Source organism: Monodon monoceros, unplaced genomic scaffold, assembly GCF_005190385.1.
Source record: "Monodon monoceros isolate NGI ecotype Baffin Bay Population unplaced genomic scaffold, NGI_Narwhal_1 Super_Scaffold_5, whole genome shotgun sequence".
Taxonomy (NCBI): domain Eukaryota; kingdom Metazoa; phylum Chordata; class Mammalia; order Artiodactyla; family Monodontidae; genus Monodon; species Monodon monoceros.
In genome coordinates, this window is record NW_021703782.1 from 13,537,912 (window position 1) to 13,554,590 (window position 16,679).

A 16,679-nucleotide genomic window follows, 5' to 3' on the forward strand; every position below is an offset into this window, starting at 1 on the left:
TGATTTTTTTAGTGAACCGCACGTTGATAGTTTATCTCTCAGCAATTGAAAAACAAAGTAGATCATTTTAGAAAGAACTTGGTGGTACCTCGGGGGTCCCACAGTCACAGTCTTCTCCCATTTCTAACAACTGGTTCCCACAGATTGGGGTGGATATGATATCTGTAGGCAGCGGACCGTTAAAGAGGCAATTGGATAATTTATCTTCCAAGAATTTTTCATAGCTGACACGGCTGCAGGAACTGAAGTCCGTAGGTATATAGAAGCTGTAAAGGTAAGGAAAAAGAAAATGGAATACAGTCACGCTGAGCAGATAGGGGGAAATATCAGGCGTTGGGTGTGATACACTCAAAACGTGACCCAAAAGATCAAAGGGAAGACACTCACCAACTGCTAAATCATGAGCTCTTATTTTTGCGCCTGAAGTAGCCCACCCGGGCAGGTATAAACACCTCCAGCCTAATGAACAAGGCAAGTATGGTCACATCTTAAAATAGAACATCCAGGCTGCTGTTTAATAAACTAAAAATCCTTCTAATTTATCCAGATAATCTCATTCAGCCTTCGGTCGTTTTGGTTTTGAAGTCTTAAAGGCACTAAAATTATATTTATTTACATGTTTAAGAATTCATTTTCCTTCAGAGGGATTTCTATTGACAGCCTCTCTTCATTCCACAAATAACAATGAGGTTAAAAAAGCAGTAGCCGGGCTTCCCTGGTGGCGCATTGGTTGAGAGTCCGGCTGCCGATGCAAAGGACATGGGTTCGTGCCCCGGTCCAGGAAGATCCCACATGCCGTGGAGCGGCTGGGCCCTTGAGCCATGGCCGCTGAGCCTGAGCGTCCGGAGCCTGTACTCCTCAACGGGAGAGGCCACAACAGTGAGAGGCCCGCGTACCGCAAAAAAAAAAAAAAAAAAGCAGTAGCCAAGGGGGTTGCGGGGGAGGGAAGGAATGGGAGTCTGGGATTAGAAGAGGCAAACTATTATACATAAGATGGATAAACAACAAGGTCCTGCTGTATAGTATAGGGAACTATATTCAATACCCTGTGACAAACCATAATGGAAAAGAATATGAAAAAGAATATATATGCCTACTTATCTGAGTCACTTTGCTGTACAGAAGAAATTAACACATTGTAAATCAACTATACTTAAAATTTAAAAAAAATTTTAAACTACAGTAATATATGTGAGAGATAGCATAATATATGTAACTGGCATGCAGCCATATGCTATTTTGTGGAAGGGCATGGGAGACTAACCCTAGCTTGAATGAGCTGGGAGAGGGAAATACAAAAAGAGGAAATGAACACATAAAAGGGATTGTGGGGTTCTTAAAAATAAAATTCCAGGGCAGTTTTGCCTAAGGTGTGGCAGGAATGTGTAATCTCTTTTCAAAGACTCTCGTCATCTTCCTATGAGAACATTCTTCTTTTTAAAAAAAAAAAATTATTAGAGTATATTTGCTTTACAATGTTGTATTAGTTTCGCATATACAGCAAAGTGAATCAGTTATACATATACATAAATCCACTCTTTTTTAGATTATTTTCTCATATAGGCCATTACAGAGTATTTAATAGAGTTCCTTGTGCGATGCAGTAGGTCCTTATTATCTATTTTATATCTAGTAGTGTGTATATGTCAATCCCAGTCTCCCAATTTATCTGCCCCCCCCTTTACACCCTGGTAACCATTAGTTTGTTTTCTACATCTGTATCTATTTCTGTTTTGTAGCTAGCTAAGTTCATTTGTACCCTTTTTTTAGATTCCACATATAAGTGGTATCATATATTTGTCTTTGACAGTTCACTCTGTATGACAATCTCTAGGTCCATCCATGTTGCTGCAAATGGCATTATTTCATTCTTTCTTATGGCTGAGTAATATTCCTTTGTATATATGTACCACATCTTCTTTATCCATTCCTCTGTTGATGGACATTTAGGTTACTTCCATGTCCTGGCTATTGTAAATAATGCTGCAATAAACATTGGGGTTGCATGTACCTTTTCGAATTATGGTTTTCTCTGGATATATGCCCAGGAGTGGGATTATATGGTAACTCTATTTTTAGTTTTTTAAGGAACCTCCATACTGTTCTCCATTGTGGCTGCACCAATTTACATTCCCACCAACAGTATAGGTGGGTTCCCTTTTCTCCACACCCTCTCCAGCATTTATTGTTTGTAGATTTTTTGATGATGGCCATTCTGACCCATGCGAGTTGATACCTCATTGTAGTTTTGATTTACATTTCTCTAATAATTAATGATGTTGAGCATCTTTTCATGTGCTTTTTAGTCATCTGTATGTCTTCTTTGGAAAAATGTCTATTTAGATCTTCTCATTTTTTGATTGGTTTGTTTGTTTTTTTGATATTGAGCTGCATGAGCTGTTTGTATATTTTTGGAGATTAATCCCTTGTTGGTTGCTTTGTTTGCAAATATTTTCTCCCATTCTGAGGGTTGTCTTTTTGTTTTGTTTATGGTTTCCTTTGCTGTGCAAAACCTTTTAAGTTTAATTAGGTCCCATTTGTTTATTTTTGTTATTATTTTCATTACACTAGGAGGTGGATTGAAAAAGATCTTGCTGTGGTTTATGTCAAAGAGTGTTCTGCCTATGTTTTCCTCTAAGAGTTTTATAGTATCCAGCCTTACCTTTAGGTCTTTAATCCATTTTGAGTTTACTTTTGTGTATGGTGTTAGGAAGTGTTCTAATTTCATTCTTCTTCTTTTTTTTTTTTTTTTTTTTTTTGCGGTACGCGGGCCTCTCACTGTTGTGGCCTCTCCCGTTGCGGAGCACAGGCTCCGGATGCGCAGGCTCAGCGTCCATGGCTCACGGGCCCAGCCGCTCCGCGGCATGTGGGATCTTCCCAGACCGGGTCATGAACCCGTGTCCCCTGCATCGGCAGGTGGACTCTCAACCACTGCGCCACCAGGGAAGCCCCATTCTTCTTTAATTACATTTTTCTTCTAAAACTTCTCCATTACCACCACCCAATCTGAATTCACTGAAAATGTGATAAATGCTAATGATTTTATGAACCCAGATCTTGTGTAGCTAAGATGAGGATAAAGTGACACATCACCCCAACAGCAAAGAGATAGTATGTTTAAACTATGTCTCAGTTAATGAAAAACATTACACATAGATGAGGTACAAGGTAGTTTGGTATAGACACACATCCATGATTTTGTCCTGATACTGCTATTTAATAATTTGAAAGTTTGAACATGTCATTGAAGATAACATCCCAGCGTGAATCCAAAACACAGATAAATAGCATCTTCCCGGAAAGGCTCACCTTAGTGCTCTGTCCATCACACATACTGTAGAAGGGCACTTGCAAGCACAGGTGTCATGAAACATTCCGAAGTTATGGCCCATTTCATGGGCCATGGTCCCTGCAATGCTGAGCACGTTGTGACTGTGGTCCTGAGGATGAGAATAGGGAGACAGATACTCTGGTTTGCAAACTGAATTATCACTCAGGACATAATTAAGTATTTTCACTGTAGTCAAGTGGAGTAGAGAGTCTGATTTTAGCTTCAGTTTCCTCACCTTACCCATCTCTTCCCCTCTCTCCTTCTCTTCCCTTCTCTCCTGTCTCTCACCCTGACTTTCTCTGCCCTTTTGTCTCTCTGTCTCTGTATCTCTTGCTGTCTCTCCCCCCAACACACACACCCCTTTGGTACTGAATGCCCATCACAAGGCATAAGGCTACTCTCTGTTCTTGTCAATGGGTCCCTATAATGAAAATTTTTGTTATTTCCTGCCATGACGGATAATGACAACCTTTTTTTCAACAATAATAAGAAATCAGAATTTTTAAAAACTGATTTACCTCCCCCCTCACATTTGGATTGTTTTTCAAATTCTTTCCAATTTATCAATAATTGGAGGTCTTTAATGTATTTAGTTCATAGGGATCTAGACGTGCTCATGAACCTAGAACTTTAGAACCACTGGTACCTTTTTCAAATCTACTACTGCCAAGACTAGACATCAGTCAACTCCAGACTTCCGTTATTGCATGAAGTTCAGCAAGTAGCCAACTTCATTACCAGATTGTTTCTGATTAAAGGTGTTGGAGCAGGACATCCAAGTTATCCAGAAGCAATAAAACAACACTAAAGAATCATTGCTGGTTGTAATTTCCCAGTAGGGATACAGGAATATGCCAATAACACCCACCCACAGAAAACTGATTCCCTTATGTACTTCATTTCAAAGAACAAAACAGAGAAGTCCATCAGGCACAGTACAAGGCTGGCAAACAAGGAACACGTATGTGAGACAGGAAGTTAATACCTACCACTCACAATATTGTTGCATCCTGTTGAGGTGAACCTGGTAACCTTACTATCTATTAAGATGGAGAGTCTTCAGTGGGGACAAAAACAAACCAAACAATTTAAGAAAAAAAGAAATGTGTTTAAATAGACACTTTCCAGATTGCCTTATTTGAGGTTCCTTCAAATTTAGCGTACCTTCCTTTAAATAATTATTTTCATAACTAAAATGGTTTTTTCTATTGGAATTACCTCCATCCTCTCTTCCCCTTCAATCCAATCCAAGCTCTGAGGTTCATTTTAACGCAACTTTTCCTGACCACATTACTCTTCATCAACAATCCTCTCCTCTGGATTCCTACTGCAGTTTTAAGTCTATTGGGTTGGCCAAAAAGTTTGTTCAGGTTTTTTCCATAACATCTTATGGATGTTACTATCATATATTATTAACTATTGCTTTAAGTGGGCTAGTTTCTCTTCCAATTTTATGGTAGGCACTTTCAAGCTTTAAAATACATATTTTACGTCCTCCGTTTATGATAGGAAGCCTATCATAAACCTAGACTCATAAGATATATTGGGGAGATATATACATACTCACTGACGGGAGAAGTAGCAACAACCTATAGCAGAACTGCCGACCTGTTACAGATAGGGCATGAGTTTAACACACACACACACACACACACACACACACACACACACACACACAGCCCACACACAAAACTACAAAAACCTTTACTCCTGAGAGAGGGGCAGACAAAAATCCTGAGCCTAGGATCCTATATTGATATCAAGTGAGGTTTTCTGCCATTGCAGGAGGGCCAGGAAACTCTCTTCCAGGAATGATCTGCAAAAGTCAGAAAGCAGAGTTTTGCTGCCATTGAAAGGACGCAGGATCACTGAGAAAGCCTAGCTGCTGAGACCCAGGGCCTGATGAAAACTGAAATTAGACAAAGTCAGATGAGAATTCCCTGACCCCTGTTTCTCATCACCAGATAATAGAAAGCTGGACAGAGCATCCCACCCAAACTTATTGTAGTCAGATTCACAATTTTCTAGAACCAATCCTAGAGCTGAGGTCACAAGGCAACAAAGCTGAAATCTAAGGAAAGACAGGCTGGCACCTAGTGGGAGAGATGGACGTGAACTTCTGTTTACCTGGGGCAGACACTACCAGATGCCAGTAATAACTCATACAAAACATTAAAAACTGATGTGAAGTGAGAGTAGCATCGACATATATACACTACCAAATGTAAAACTGTCACCCAGTGGGAAGCAGCCGCATAGCACAGGGAGATCAGCTCGGTGCTTTGCGACCACCTAGAGGGGTGGGATAGGGAGGGTGGGAGGGAGGCTCAAGAGGGAGGGGATGAGGGGACATGGGGATGTATGTGTGCATGTGGCTGATTCACTTTGTTGTGTGACAGAGGCTACTGCAGTATTGTGAAGCAGTTATACTCCAATAAAGAGCTATTAAAAAAAAAAAGTGTGGTGGAAACACCAAAAAAAAACCCCAAAAAACTGATAAATGTTGATTGTGGAATAGCAAGAGAATATGCAAAATGTGAGGAATTCAGAAATTAGAGAAATTCCCACCTATTCACAGATTTTTCTCCACATGACGTCACTAAGTCAGAGTTCTGGGAAATCCTCCATCATGGTATTGACCTGGGGGAGCAGAACAGCAGTAGCAAAGGCATGAAACCCCTTCACAATCCTTCTCCCTTCTCCCTGTAATGGAGCAAACATGACCAGCACCAGGGTGAGCTAAGTGCCTCACTTGGCTTACTCTAGTCCTAGCCCTAACTAAGGTCTTAAACTTCTAAGAGAAGGGCAACAAATCTTGTCACCCTTAACGCACTGGTGAAGTCTCAGTGCAACTGTGAAAAATAAAAAGAAAGGGAAAAAAAAAAAAACCAAAAGCAAAAAACCTCTACCACTGGAGGGGAGGGGCAGAAGGGGCAGGAATGCCTGCTGGGTTTACGTCACTAGAGGTCTCTACCATCTGGCAGTGGATCAGAATCACTAGAAGGACCCATGCCAGAAACTAAGAGATGCAGGACTTGCCTAAGACTGAGCTTAATGAGAACAAAAGGAAATGCCCTCCTCCCACCAAAAGTCCAACAATCATCCAGTAACAAGTAACAACAACCTATTGATGGGAGATGGATAACAGCTTAAAGAGACTCCCTGTGAGGTGCAGTAAAGCCCTAAAGATGAGTGTGGAACACACAGTGACAAAAACTCTGGCAAACCATCCTTCATTCTAAACACAAAATAATGTGAAAGGAATTTAACATCTGTGATGCACTGAGGATGTCCATACCAATCAAAAAATCCCGAACCCAGCTCAACTCCTGCTAGATCGATTCAAATCTTCACACTGAAGTCCTAGAAGAAGGAAAGAAGTGATCATTTCCAGGCCAAAAATTATTTACCTCAGACTATTGCCTTTCATGAGATGCCTAACTTTCAACAAAAAGTAATAAGGCCTCACCCCCCAAAAAAACAAGAAAAAACAATACCTTGCCGATCAACAGAACCAGACTCAGATTATTAGTGCTATCGGAGAGGCACTTTAAAATAACTATGATTAATGTGTTAAAAGCTTCAGTGGAAAAGATGAATATCATATAAGACTGGATGGAAAATTTCAGAAGAGAGTTGGACACCATAAGAGAGAATCAAATGGAAACACTAGAATTGAAAAAGACAGTAACAGAGATGAATAATGCCTTCCATAGGCTTAACAGTAGATCCGGAATAGCTGAGGAAAGAATCAGTGGATTTAATGTTTCAACAGAAATTACCCAAATGGTAACACGAATTGAAAAAAATGATAAAAAGGAAAAACCAAACAAAATGAAACAAACATGGAGATACAAGTTTTGTGGGGTAATATAGAATGATCATACATATATGTTCAATTACTTATGTGTAATTGAAATCCCAGAAAGTAAAAAGGATGAGAATGGAAGAGAAGAAATATTTGAAGACATAATGGCCTAAGATTTTCCAAAATTAATCACAAATACCAAGCCCCAGGACAAAGGGACACTAAGTAGGATAAATTACCTCTCCCCACAAAAACCCCTTAGTTATAACATAATTATAATCAAATTGAAGAAATTAAGGACAAAGGAAAAATCTTAAAATCAGGAAAAAAAAAAACCACCCACACACATTAGAGAGGAACAAAGATAAAGTTTACAGCAGATTTCTCGTTAGGAGCTCCGGCAAACAGTGAGATCACTACAAGTGCTGAAAGGAAAACACTATCCACCCAGAACTGTCAGCCCAGTGAAATATATATACAAGAATGAAAGAGAGATAAGGTCATCTTCTTACAAAAATGGAAAGAATTCATGGACAGGAGACTTGTATTATAAGAAATATTTTTTAAAAATTCTTATGGAAGAAAAAATACATTATGCCAGATAGAAATTTTCTCTCTGCAAAGAAAGGAAGAATGTTGGGAATGTAACCAAAATAAGCACCAGTAAAGATAAGATAAATGGAAAACTAATTTTTTCTCATCTTAAATTGCACAGCAAGATGACTTTTAAAGAAAAATTAGCAACAGTGTATATTGTATTTATAGTATATGTGAAGTTAAACATTTGATAAAAATAGCACAAAGGATGGAAGGGAGTAATTAGAGGTGTTCCCTTGTAAAGTCCTTATACTATATGTGAACCAGTTAATACCATTTCAAGGTAAAACATACAAGCAGAGATGTACAATAAACCCCAGGGTAACCATTAAAAAGAAACAAATCAATAGAAAGCTAATAATGGAGATAAATGAAATTTTTTTTAATATACTCAATCCTAAAAAGGCAGAAAAAAATAGAAGAGATGGCATAGGAAACATCTAGCAAAATGAAAGATTTTAATCCAACAATATGAATAATGATATTACATATAAATTATTTAAACATACCAAATAAAAGACAGAGATTGTCAGATTAGATAAAAAATAAAATCCATGTATATACTATCTAGCAGAAACCTTCTTTAAATGTAAAGAAATACATATGCTAAAAATAAAAGTAAGGAAGAGGTTGTATCAAGTACACTATAGCCACAAAGTATTGGAGTGATTATACTGAATTTGGACAAAGTAGACTTCAGAATAGGAATATTTCAGGGAAATAGAGGGACATAATATGATAAATGGATCAGTTCTCCAACAAGACATGACAACTCTGTGTATTCACTTTACAATAGAGCTTCAAAATACATGAAGTGAAACTTATAGAACTGAAAGAAGAAACAGACACATCTACAGTTCTGCTTGGATACTTAAGCACTCTCTCCATAAACGATTCAAAAGAACTGAACACTATAAGTCAACCTGACATAACTGACAATTACAGAACACTCCAACAACAGTAGGACACATTCTTTTTGAAGTTCATATGGGGCAATGACCAAGAACAAACCTCAAAAAATTTTAAAATATCAAAATTCTACAAAGTATATTCCCAGACTATTATGAACTAAATTGTGTCCTGCCCCCTAATTCATATGTTGAAGCCCTAACTCCTAACATGACTGTATTTGGAGATAGAATCTTCAAAGGGATAATTAGGTTAGACGAGGTCATAAGGGTGGGGCCCTAATACAATAAGACTGATGTCCTTATGAGAAGAGGAAGAGACACCAGGGGTAAGTGTGCACAGAAAAACAGCCACATGAGGGCACAGCAAAAAGGTGGTCATCATCAAGCCAAGGAGACAGGCCTCAGATACCTTGTCACCTAAAGCTAATGACACCTTGATCTTGGATTTCCAGCCTCCAGAACTGTGAGAAAATAAATTTCTGTTGTTTAAACCACACAGACGATAGTATTTTGTTATGGCAGCCCCAACAAATGAATACACAGACCATGACAGAATAACAGAATTAAACTAAAAAGTCAATAATGAAAATTATTACAATACACATCTAAATAATACATGAGTCAAAAAGAAATTAAGGGGACTTCCCTGGTGGTGCAGTGGTTAAGAATCCGCCTGCCAATGCAGGGGACACGGGTTTGATCCCTGGTCCAGGAAGATCCCACATGCTGCGGAGCAACTAAGCCCGTGTGCCACAACTACTGAGCCTGAGTGTCACAACTACTGAAGCCTGTGCGCCTAGGGCCTGTGCTCCGCAACAAAGATAAGCCACTGCAATGAGAAGCCCGCGCACCACAATGAAGAGTAGCCCCTGCTCGCTGCAACTACAGAAAGGCTGCACGCAGCAACAAAGACCCAACGCAGCCAAAAATAAATAAATGAATAAATTTATTAAAAAGATTAGCAAATATTTTTAACTTAATTAAAATGAAACCACACGTATCCAAAAAACTTGGATGCAGCTAAAGCAGTGCATAGTGGGAAATTTATAGCATTAAATGATTATATGTGAAAAGAAGAAAACCCTCAAATTCACAATCTAAAATTCTTCCTTAAGTAACTAGAAAAAGAGTAACAAATTAAATGCAGAGAATGCAGAAAAAATCAATAATCAAGACAAGAGCGGAAATCAATGAAATTGAAACTACGAAAGCCTCAGTAAAGCAAAAACTGTTTCCTTGAGATCAATAAAATTGATATACCTTTGGCCAGACTGATCATGGGGAAAAAAAACCCCACAAATTACTAATATCATGAATGATAGAGGGAAAATCACTACAAATCCTACAGATATTAAAAGGATAGTAATGGAATATCATCGACAAATATATACCAACTTAAATGGACAACTTTCCTTGAAGACACAAACTACCAACGCTCACTCAAGAAGAGATAAATAACCTGAGAAGTCCAATATCTATTGAGGAAATTGAAAATGTAGTTTAAAAATTTTCCACAAAAACATGCCAGACCCATATGGTTTTACTAGTGAATTATACCAAACATTTCAGGAAGGAATAATACTAATTTTACTCAAATATTCCAGAAAATCGAAGAGTTGGGAGCACATCCTTTACCCTGATACTTGCTCTAATAACAAAACCTGAAAAACACATTACAGGATAAGATAACTACAGACTAATATCCCTCATGAATATAGATGCAAAAATCCTCAACATATGTTACCATGTTGACTCCAGCAATATATACAAATAATACATTAGACCATGTTGGGTTTATACTGGATATGCAAGATTGATTCAACATTTGAAATTCAGTCACTGTTTTTTACCATGCCAAAGGACCAAAGGAGAAAAACTACATGACCTTCTCAATAGATGCAGCAGAACAGCATTTGACAGGCTTGAGCTGTAGAACCAACAGTTTAAACAAACCTGAACAATGCCAACAGAATGATACGGAGAGCACATTGTAGACATGAAAGCAAGGCCCACAGTTGTTCCAGAAAATTCACTTGCCCTGCGAAAAAGAGAGAAATTGATAAAGCTTATGACTCTAAGTATATTTTCTATAGACAATTCATCCAGAACCGTAACTAATTAACAGAGAAACTCACATCGTGAATCATCACTCAAATATTTCCTTCAGCGAGTTTGCAAAAGGCATTTTTTTTAAATACAATGGTTTTCATACCACTTAAATCCAAGCATCTGGGAGTAATCACTTTAATATTTTATATCTCTTATTCATGATTCTTATATTTTTCATTGTGGAATTCATCTCTTGTCAGGAAATAAAGGGGGATTTATTTTCTAACAAATATTTTGTTTTATATATACATATGTATGTATAAATTTATATAAATATATAAATTAAGATGAAACATGTTTCACCTTAATTTATATTCTCCTCATGTATTTTTATATATGTTTACTTTTATTTTAGCACTGTTTTAGCTGTAGCTTGATTTAAGTTTGGGCTCATTCTATAAGTATTTGTGTTATTGAAGCATTTATGCATTGGCAATATTTGTCCTATTGGAGCGACATTTGAACCACTTGCATTTATTTACGTAGATGATATATTTGGTCTTTAGTAATTTTAATTTCTATTTTGGTTTTGTTTCATTTTTTCTTTCAACTTTTAATAATTCCATGTGCTTTTTTGTTATTATTATTCTGTTATTATTGTCTGTTAAGAATCTGACCCTGGTTTGCATCTAGAAATTTGCAAGTATGCATCATTTTTAAAATTCCCTTAGTAGGTGCATTTACATAAAAAGTTGAACCTATATTTTCCCACTTATCAACATAAAGAATGGCAAGTACACATTCTGCCATGAAAAATGAGGAAATGAGAGAACTTCCTGCCACTTTCCATTCCCTATGGAGATTTCAATATCTCTTATTCTGTAATGATATTTTGTATGATACATGATATTTTAAAGACTTATGGCATTTATATTCTCTTTTAAAATTATATTGTGAAATTATTTATACTTAAGTCTACATTTTTGTGGATTTAATTCTTACTACTAGCTCATTTATAAAAAATAAAATCTTCCTCCATTATGGGATTACCTATTTTGGTTTCTCTTTTCAGTGGATAGAGTATATTTGGACTCTAAGATTCATACCCGGTTATGCCCAGGTATAGGTATATTTTGTTAATTTGTCAGGTAAATGGTAAGGCTTTCAATTTACACATGAAAGGACAATTATTTCCTTCCATCCTTATCTTTTTAGTTCTTTTATCTTGTTTATTCTGGTCTATTCAGGAAATCTACTCTTGATATTGGATTACTATTTTTTATCTATACATCTGTCATCTTGTCTATAATTTATATTTCTCTACCCTATTACTTCACAATACTGGATTCAACTACCATTTTAGCTTTGTCCTGGGACCAGTTTGGTAAGAGTTGAATTCCCTTACTACTCACTACCTTCGAGACCCTGAAAAATCACCAAACCACTCCCCAAAATGAGCTATGTCTTGTGGTGGGCCCCTGAGTCTGGAACTCATCTTTCCAAATTCAGGAACTGTGGCAGCTAGCCTTCAAAGATAACCCAATGAGCCAGCCTTGTGGTATTCCTATCCTGTGTAGCACCTTCCCTAAAACTGGATAGGTCTATGACTTGTTCTTGACCAACAGAATACACCAGAAGTGATGTGTGATTTCTAAGACTGAGTCATAACAAGCCTTGAAGTTTTCTCCTGGGCCTGTTAGAATGCTTCTTCTGGGGAAAGCTAGTCACCTTGTTAAGATATCCAGAAACCTGAGACTGCCATATTGGAGGAAGTCCAAGTTAGCCACATGAAAAGCTGTATATGCAAAGAGATGACCAACCGGCACCCCAGGCAAGGCACTAGACATATAAATGAAGAAGACTTATTTTAAGTCTGTAAGTTGCGGGCTGATGCATGATGCAGTCATAGATAACCAGCACAGAATATTAATTAATTCTGACAGGACCTAGTCCACTTATTTCCCATGACACCCACTGTTTTCTTAGGTAGTGAAACTCAAGTAATTTTAAGTCACTCTTTGTTGCCATCTGATTCCAGCTGCAAACCATCCGGCAGAACTGTCTTGAGGCATATGCTTAGCAGTCTTGTGTCATTTATAGCTGTTGGATTTATTTCCCCCATTTTTTAAATTAGTCACTAATTAGTCATTTTGTCAGGATGGTAGAAGCATGGGATTAGAATATCATGTTCAATTTTCCTTCAGTCCTAGAAGTTTGTCCTGATTGGTGCGTACAGCTAATCCATTCTTTTAAAACATTGAATCTAAATCCCTCTTGCCATTATCTAAACCCGCCTTTCCTTTCTGTTATACACAATCAAAACAAACAAGCTTGTTATGAATCACTGCTCACTTACTAGCCTCTCTCTTAAAAAAAAAGAAAAAGAAATCGTTGGAACAAAAGTAAGAGCACATGCAACATAAGATCCAAATGAATACTTTTTAAACTTTTAATGCTCTATGTGTACACCTGTAACCTGAGATACCATTTGCTTTGCCAAGGCTTTGAAAAATGTCTATGGCAAATACCACAGAACATACAAAGGGGAAAATCTCTACATACGTGATTAACTGAGCAACATCATGACGCTTTCTTCTTAGGAGGACACCCCCCCTCCATTTAGCAAAATTTTCCAAGGTGAGGCTTGCATTGGGGGATATCTTTATCTTATCCTTGTCATTCCAGATTTCCATCCCAATTAAGGCAACATGAATATTGAGCTTTTTATAAAGCTGTTGAAAGAGAATAAATGGCAAAGTAACAACTCATAATGGTGTTATTATCTTTTAATATTTTCAGTGTACTTTAGATTTTGAAACTTATTTACAACAGCACTGTAAAAACCTTCTTTCCAAACATACTTGTGAAATGGAAGTTACCATCTCTTTTGGCAGACACTAGCATCCCCATTTGTAGGCAAGACAGGCACCCTTAGATATTTTAGGTCTATAAACTCCCTTTTTTGGAACAAAGGGTCTATTGAAACAAACTTTTCCTGTTTGCAACCTCAAAAAATATTATAATTTCCTGCTAGTAGTTCATGACTATGACTTTACTATAAATATATTTCCTCAAATGCTATGTAACTTCCTCAGAGTCATAATTTTTCAGAATTAGCAAGCTTGACTCGGTGCTGATTTGGACATCAGAAAAGGAACAGGCTACATGAAAAAGTCCTGCATATGTGAGTTACAATAAAGTAAGGGACCTCTAATACTTGAAACTGGACTGAACCAAATAATCTACAATGCATATAGAATAACCTTTAGAAATAACTAGTTAAGCTTATGAGACAATACACTTACTCTAAAGATGAAAACTTAAATTACTACTATAGTCCATAAAACTGCACAGTGTTGGTCAAAGAGTACAAGCTTCCAGTTATAAGATGAGTAAGTTCTGGGGATCTAATGTACAACATGGTGATTAAAGTTAATAATACTGTATTCTATGCTTCAAAATTGCTAAGAGAGTAGATCTTTAATGTTCTCATCACAGAAAAGAAATGGTGGAATCATGTGACGTGATGGAGGTGTTAGCCAACCTATTAGGTGAGCGAACCTAATCATTTTGCAATATATAAGTGTATCAGATCAACACAATGAACACCTTAAATTTGCCCAATGTAATATGCCAATTATATCTCAATAAAGCTGGGGAAAAAAACTACACAGTTACAGGCCTTCTCCTGGGGCAACTTTCTGCTGAGAAACCTGAGGAGATATTTTTTCAAAAAAAAACAAGAAAACAAGAAAAGTGTTGAGGAATGCAATTATCATCAAAAGCAAAGTAAAAATCTAATCAGATTAAAATCTTGCCTTTGATTTTTTTTCCAACTTCCTTATTCTTCTCTTCGTTATCTTACTCACCTGACAAAACTCCAATCCCGGTTAAAACAAACTCTCCCTTCTGTCTCTCCTCCATCAAGCCCCGAACACAGACAGGGGAAAACAAATGATGTTGGCTGCTTTCACTTAGAAGCCATGACCACTAACCTCAAGTGGTCTGAACCACCCTCCAGCAAACCTGCTGCATTTCCAAAACCCATTCACTCTCACAACCTTCTATACATTTTTTCATGCTTGCTCTTCTTTCTCAAAAATTCTGCCACTTTCTTTTAAATCCTCACTTTGAGCAGATGTCCCTGCTGCCAAATTCATCGAAGAGCATAGATGCAACCAGAAGAGAATCTCCACAAGCTCCCACCCCGTCCACCCACTGGTCTACACCTGTTCAAACAACATGTGCTTCCCCTTCCTCACTATATGAATGAACTGTGAGCCCAAGGCCAACTTCTCCATGCATGCACTGGACCTGCCATCTCTCCCCAGATCAAAGAGATTCCTCCAAAAATTATTCCATCTTTTTTTCACTGTCAGTGTTTAGCCTTTTGTGCAGTGGTTCTCATCAGCATATAAAGGATGCCTCTTCGTGGCGGGACCGGAATTTCTCTTTATGATTCTTCCTCCAATGACTTATGCCCCATTTCTCTGCTTCCATTTATAACAAAACTTCTGTATTTGCTGTCTCTAATTCCACTTCTTTCATTGTCTCCTGGACTCCCTGGAATCATGCTTTTACACTCCACAGGAACTTGCTTCATCCAGGAGACCAATAACTTCTACTTTGTTAAATCCAGTGGCCAGTTCCTGGTCCTCAGAACATTTCACATCATTGATCATGTCTTCCTTTGATAGATTTTTGTTTCAAGTAGCTTCTAGAATAACAACCTCTCCTGGATTTCCTCCTATCTCACTGTCTACTCCTTGGTCTCACCTCCACTCTCTCACCTCTTCCCCTCTTACTCCTCCTTAGAGAAGTACTTCAAGTATATATCTTTGTGTCCTCTTCCTACTTATCTACACCCATTCCCTTGGTGATGTTACAAACATTTTCTGCAAAGGTCCAGGTAGAAAATATTTTAGGCTTTGAGGCCATGTGGTCTTGGTTGCAATTACTCACCACCTTTGTTATTGTAGCAGGAAAGCAACCATAAACAAATGGGCATGACTGTGTTTGAATAAAACTTTATTTTATAAAAAGGCAACAGGCCAGAGTTGGTCCACAGGCTACAGTTTGCTAACCTGTGTCTTATGCCATCTATATGTGCTAAAGTCACAGATTTATATCTATGGACCTGGACCTGCCATCTCTTGCCCTGAACTTCAATCTTGTATCTCCAGCATTTCCACCTAGAAATTTTTATACAAAGAGATATCTCAAAGTTGCTGTGTCCAAAATGGAAAACCTAATCTTTCCTCTGATAGATTTCCATCATCCCCCACCATTGTTCCCCATTCTTGAAGTTGCTTAGGTCAAAACCCTTGGTGTCACCTGACTCCACTCTTTTTCTTATGCTTCTCATTTTCCACCCACCTCGTAAACCCAGTTGACTCTGTCCAGACATCAGATCTTCTCAATAGGTCTCCCATCACTGCCTTTTCTCAAGCCACCATCTTCTCTTGCCCTGAATTATGACACGATTCCCCTACCTGGTCTTGTTTCTGCCCTTGCTTTCCTTCAGTTTATTTTCAACAGAATGGCCAACGTAATCTTTTAAGAACACAGATCTGAACATGTCACACCTCAGCTCAGGCTTTCCAATGTCTTCCTCATTCTTTAAGAATAAGAAAGTGCTAAATACCATATGATATCACTTATATGTGGAATCTAAAATATGACATAAATGAACCTATCCACGAAACAGAAACCGACTCACACACATAGAGAACAGACTTGTGGTTGCCAAAGGAGAGGGGGGTGAGAGAGGGAAGGATTTGGAGTTTGAGATTAGCAGATGAAAACTATTATATATAGGATGGATAAACAACAAGGTCCTACTTATAGCACAGGGAACTACACTCAGTATCCTGTGATAAACCATAATGGAAAAGAATATGAAAAAGAATGTATATATATATGTGTGTGTGTGTGTGTGTGTATAACTGAATCACTTTGCTGTACAGCAGAGCAGAAATTAACA

The 16,679-nt window shown here is 37.7% G+C and overlaps 1 protein-coding gene across 1 annotated transcript in view; it reads right to left on the reverse strand.

The window, feature by feature from the left end:
• ADAM28 (ADAM metallopeptidase domain 28) overlaps positions 1-16,679 on the reverse strand; it is a 58,319-nt gene that overhangs the window by 20,375 nt on the left and 21,265 nt on the right. Inside the window, exons 9-12 of the mRNA XM_029201469.1 lie at positions 13,259-13,428; positions 10,601-10,685; positions 3,310-3,440; positions 89-266 (exon numbers count right to left, since the gene is read on the reverse strand). Of these exons, the coding sequence (XP_029057302.1) occupies positions 89-266; positions 3,310-3,440; positions 10,601-10,685; positions 13,259-13,428 (564 nt within the window). The remainder of the gene's footprint in view (positions 1-88; positions 267-3,309; positions 3,441-10,600; positions 10,686-13,258; positions 13,429-16,679) is intronic.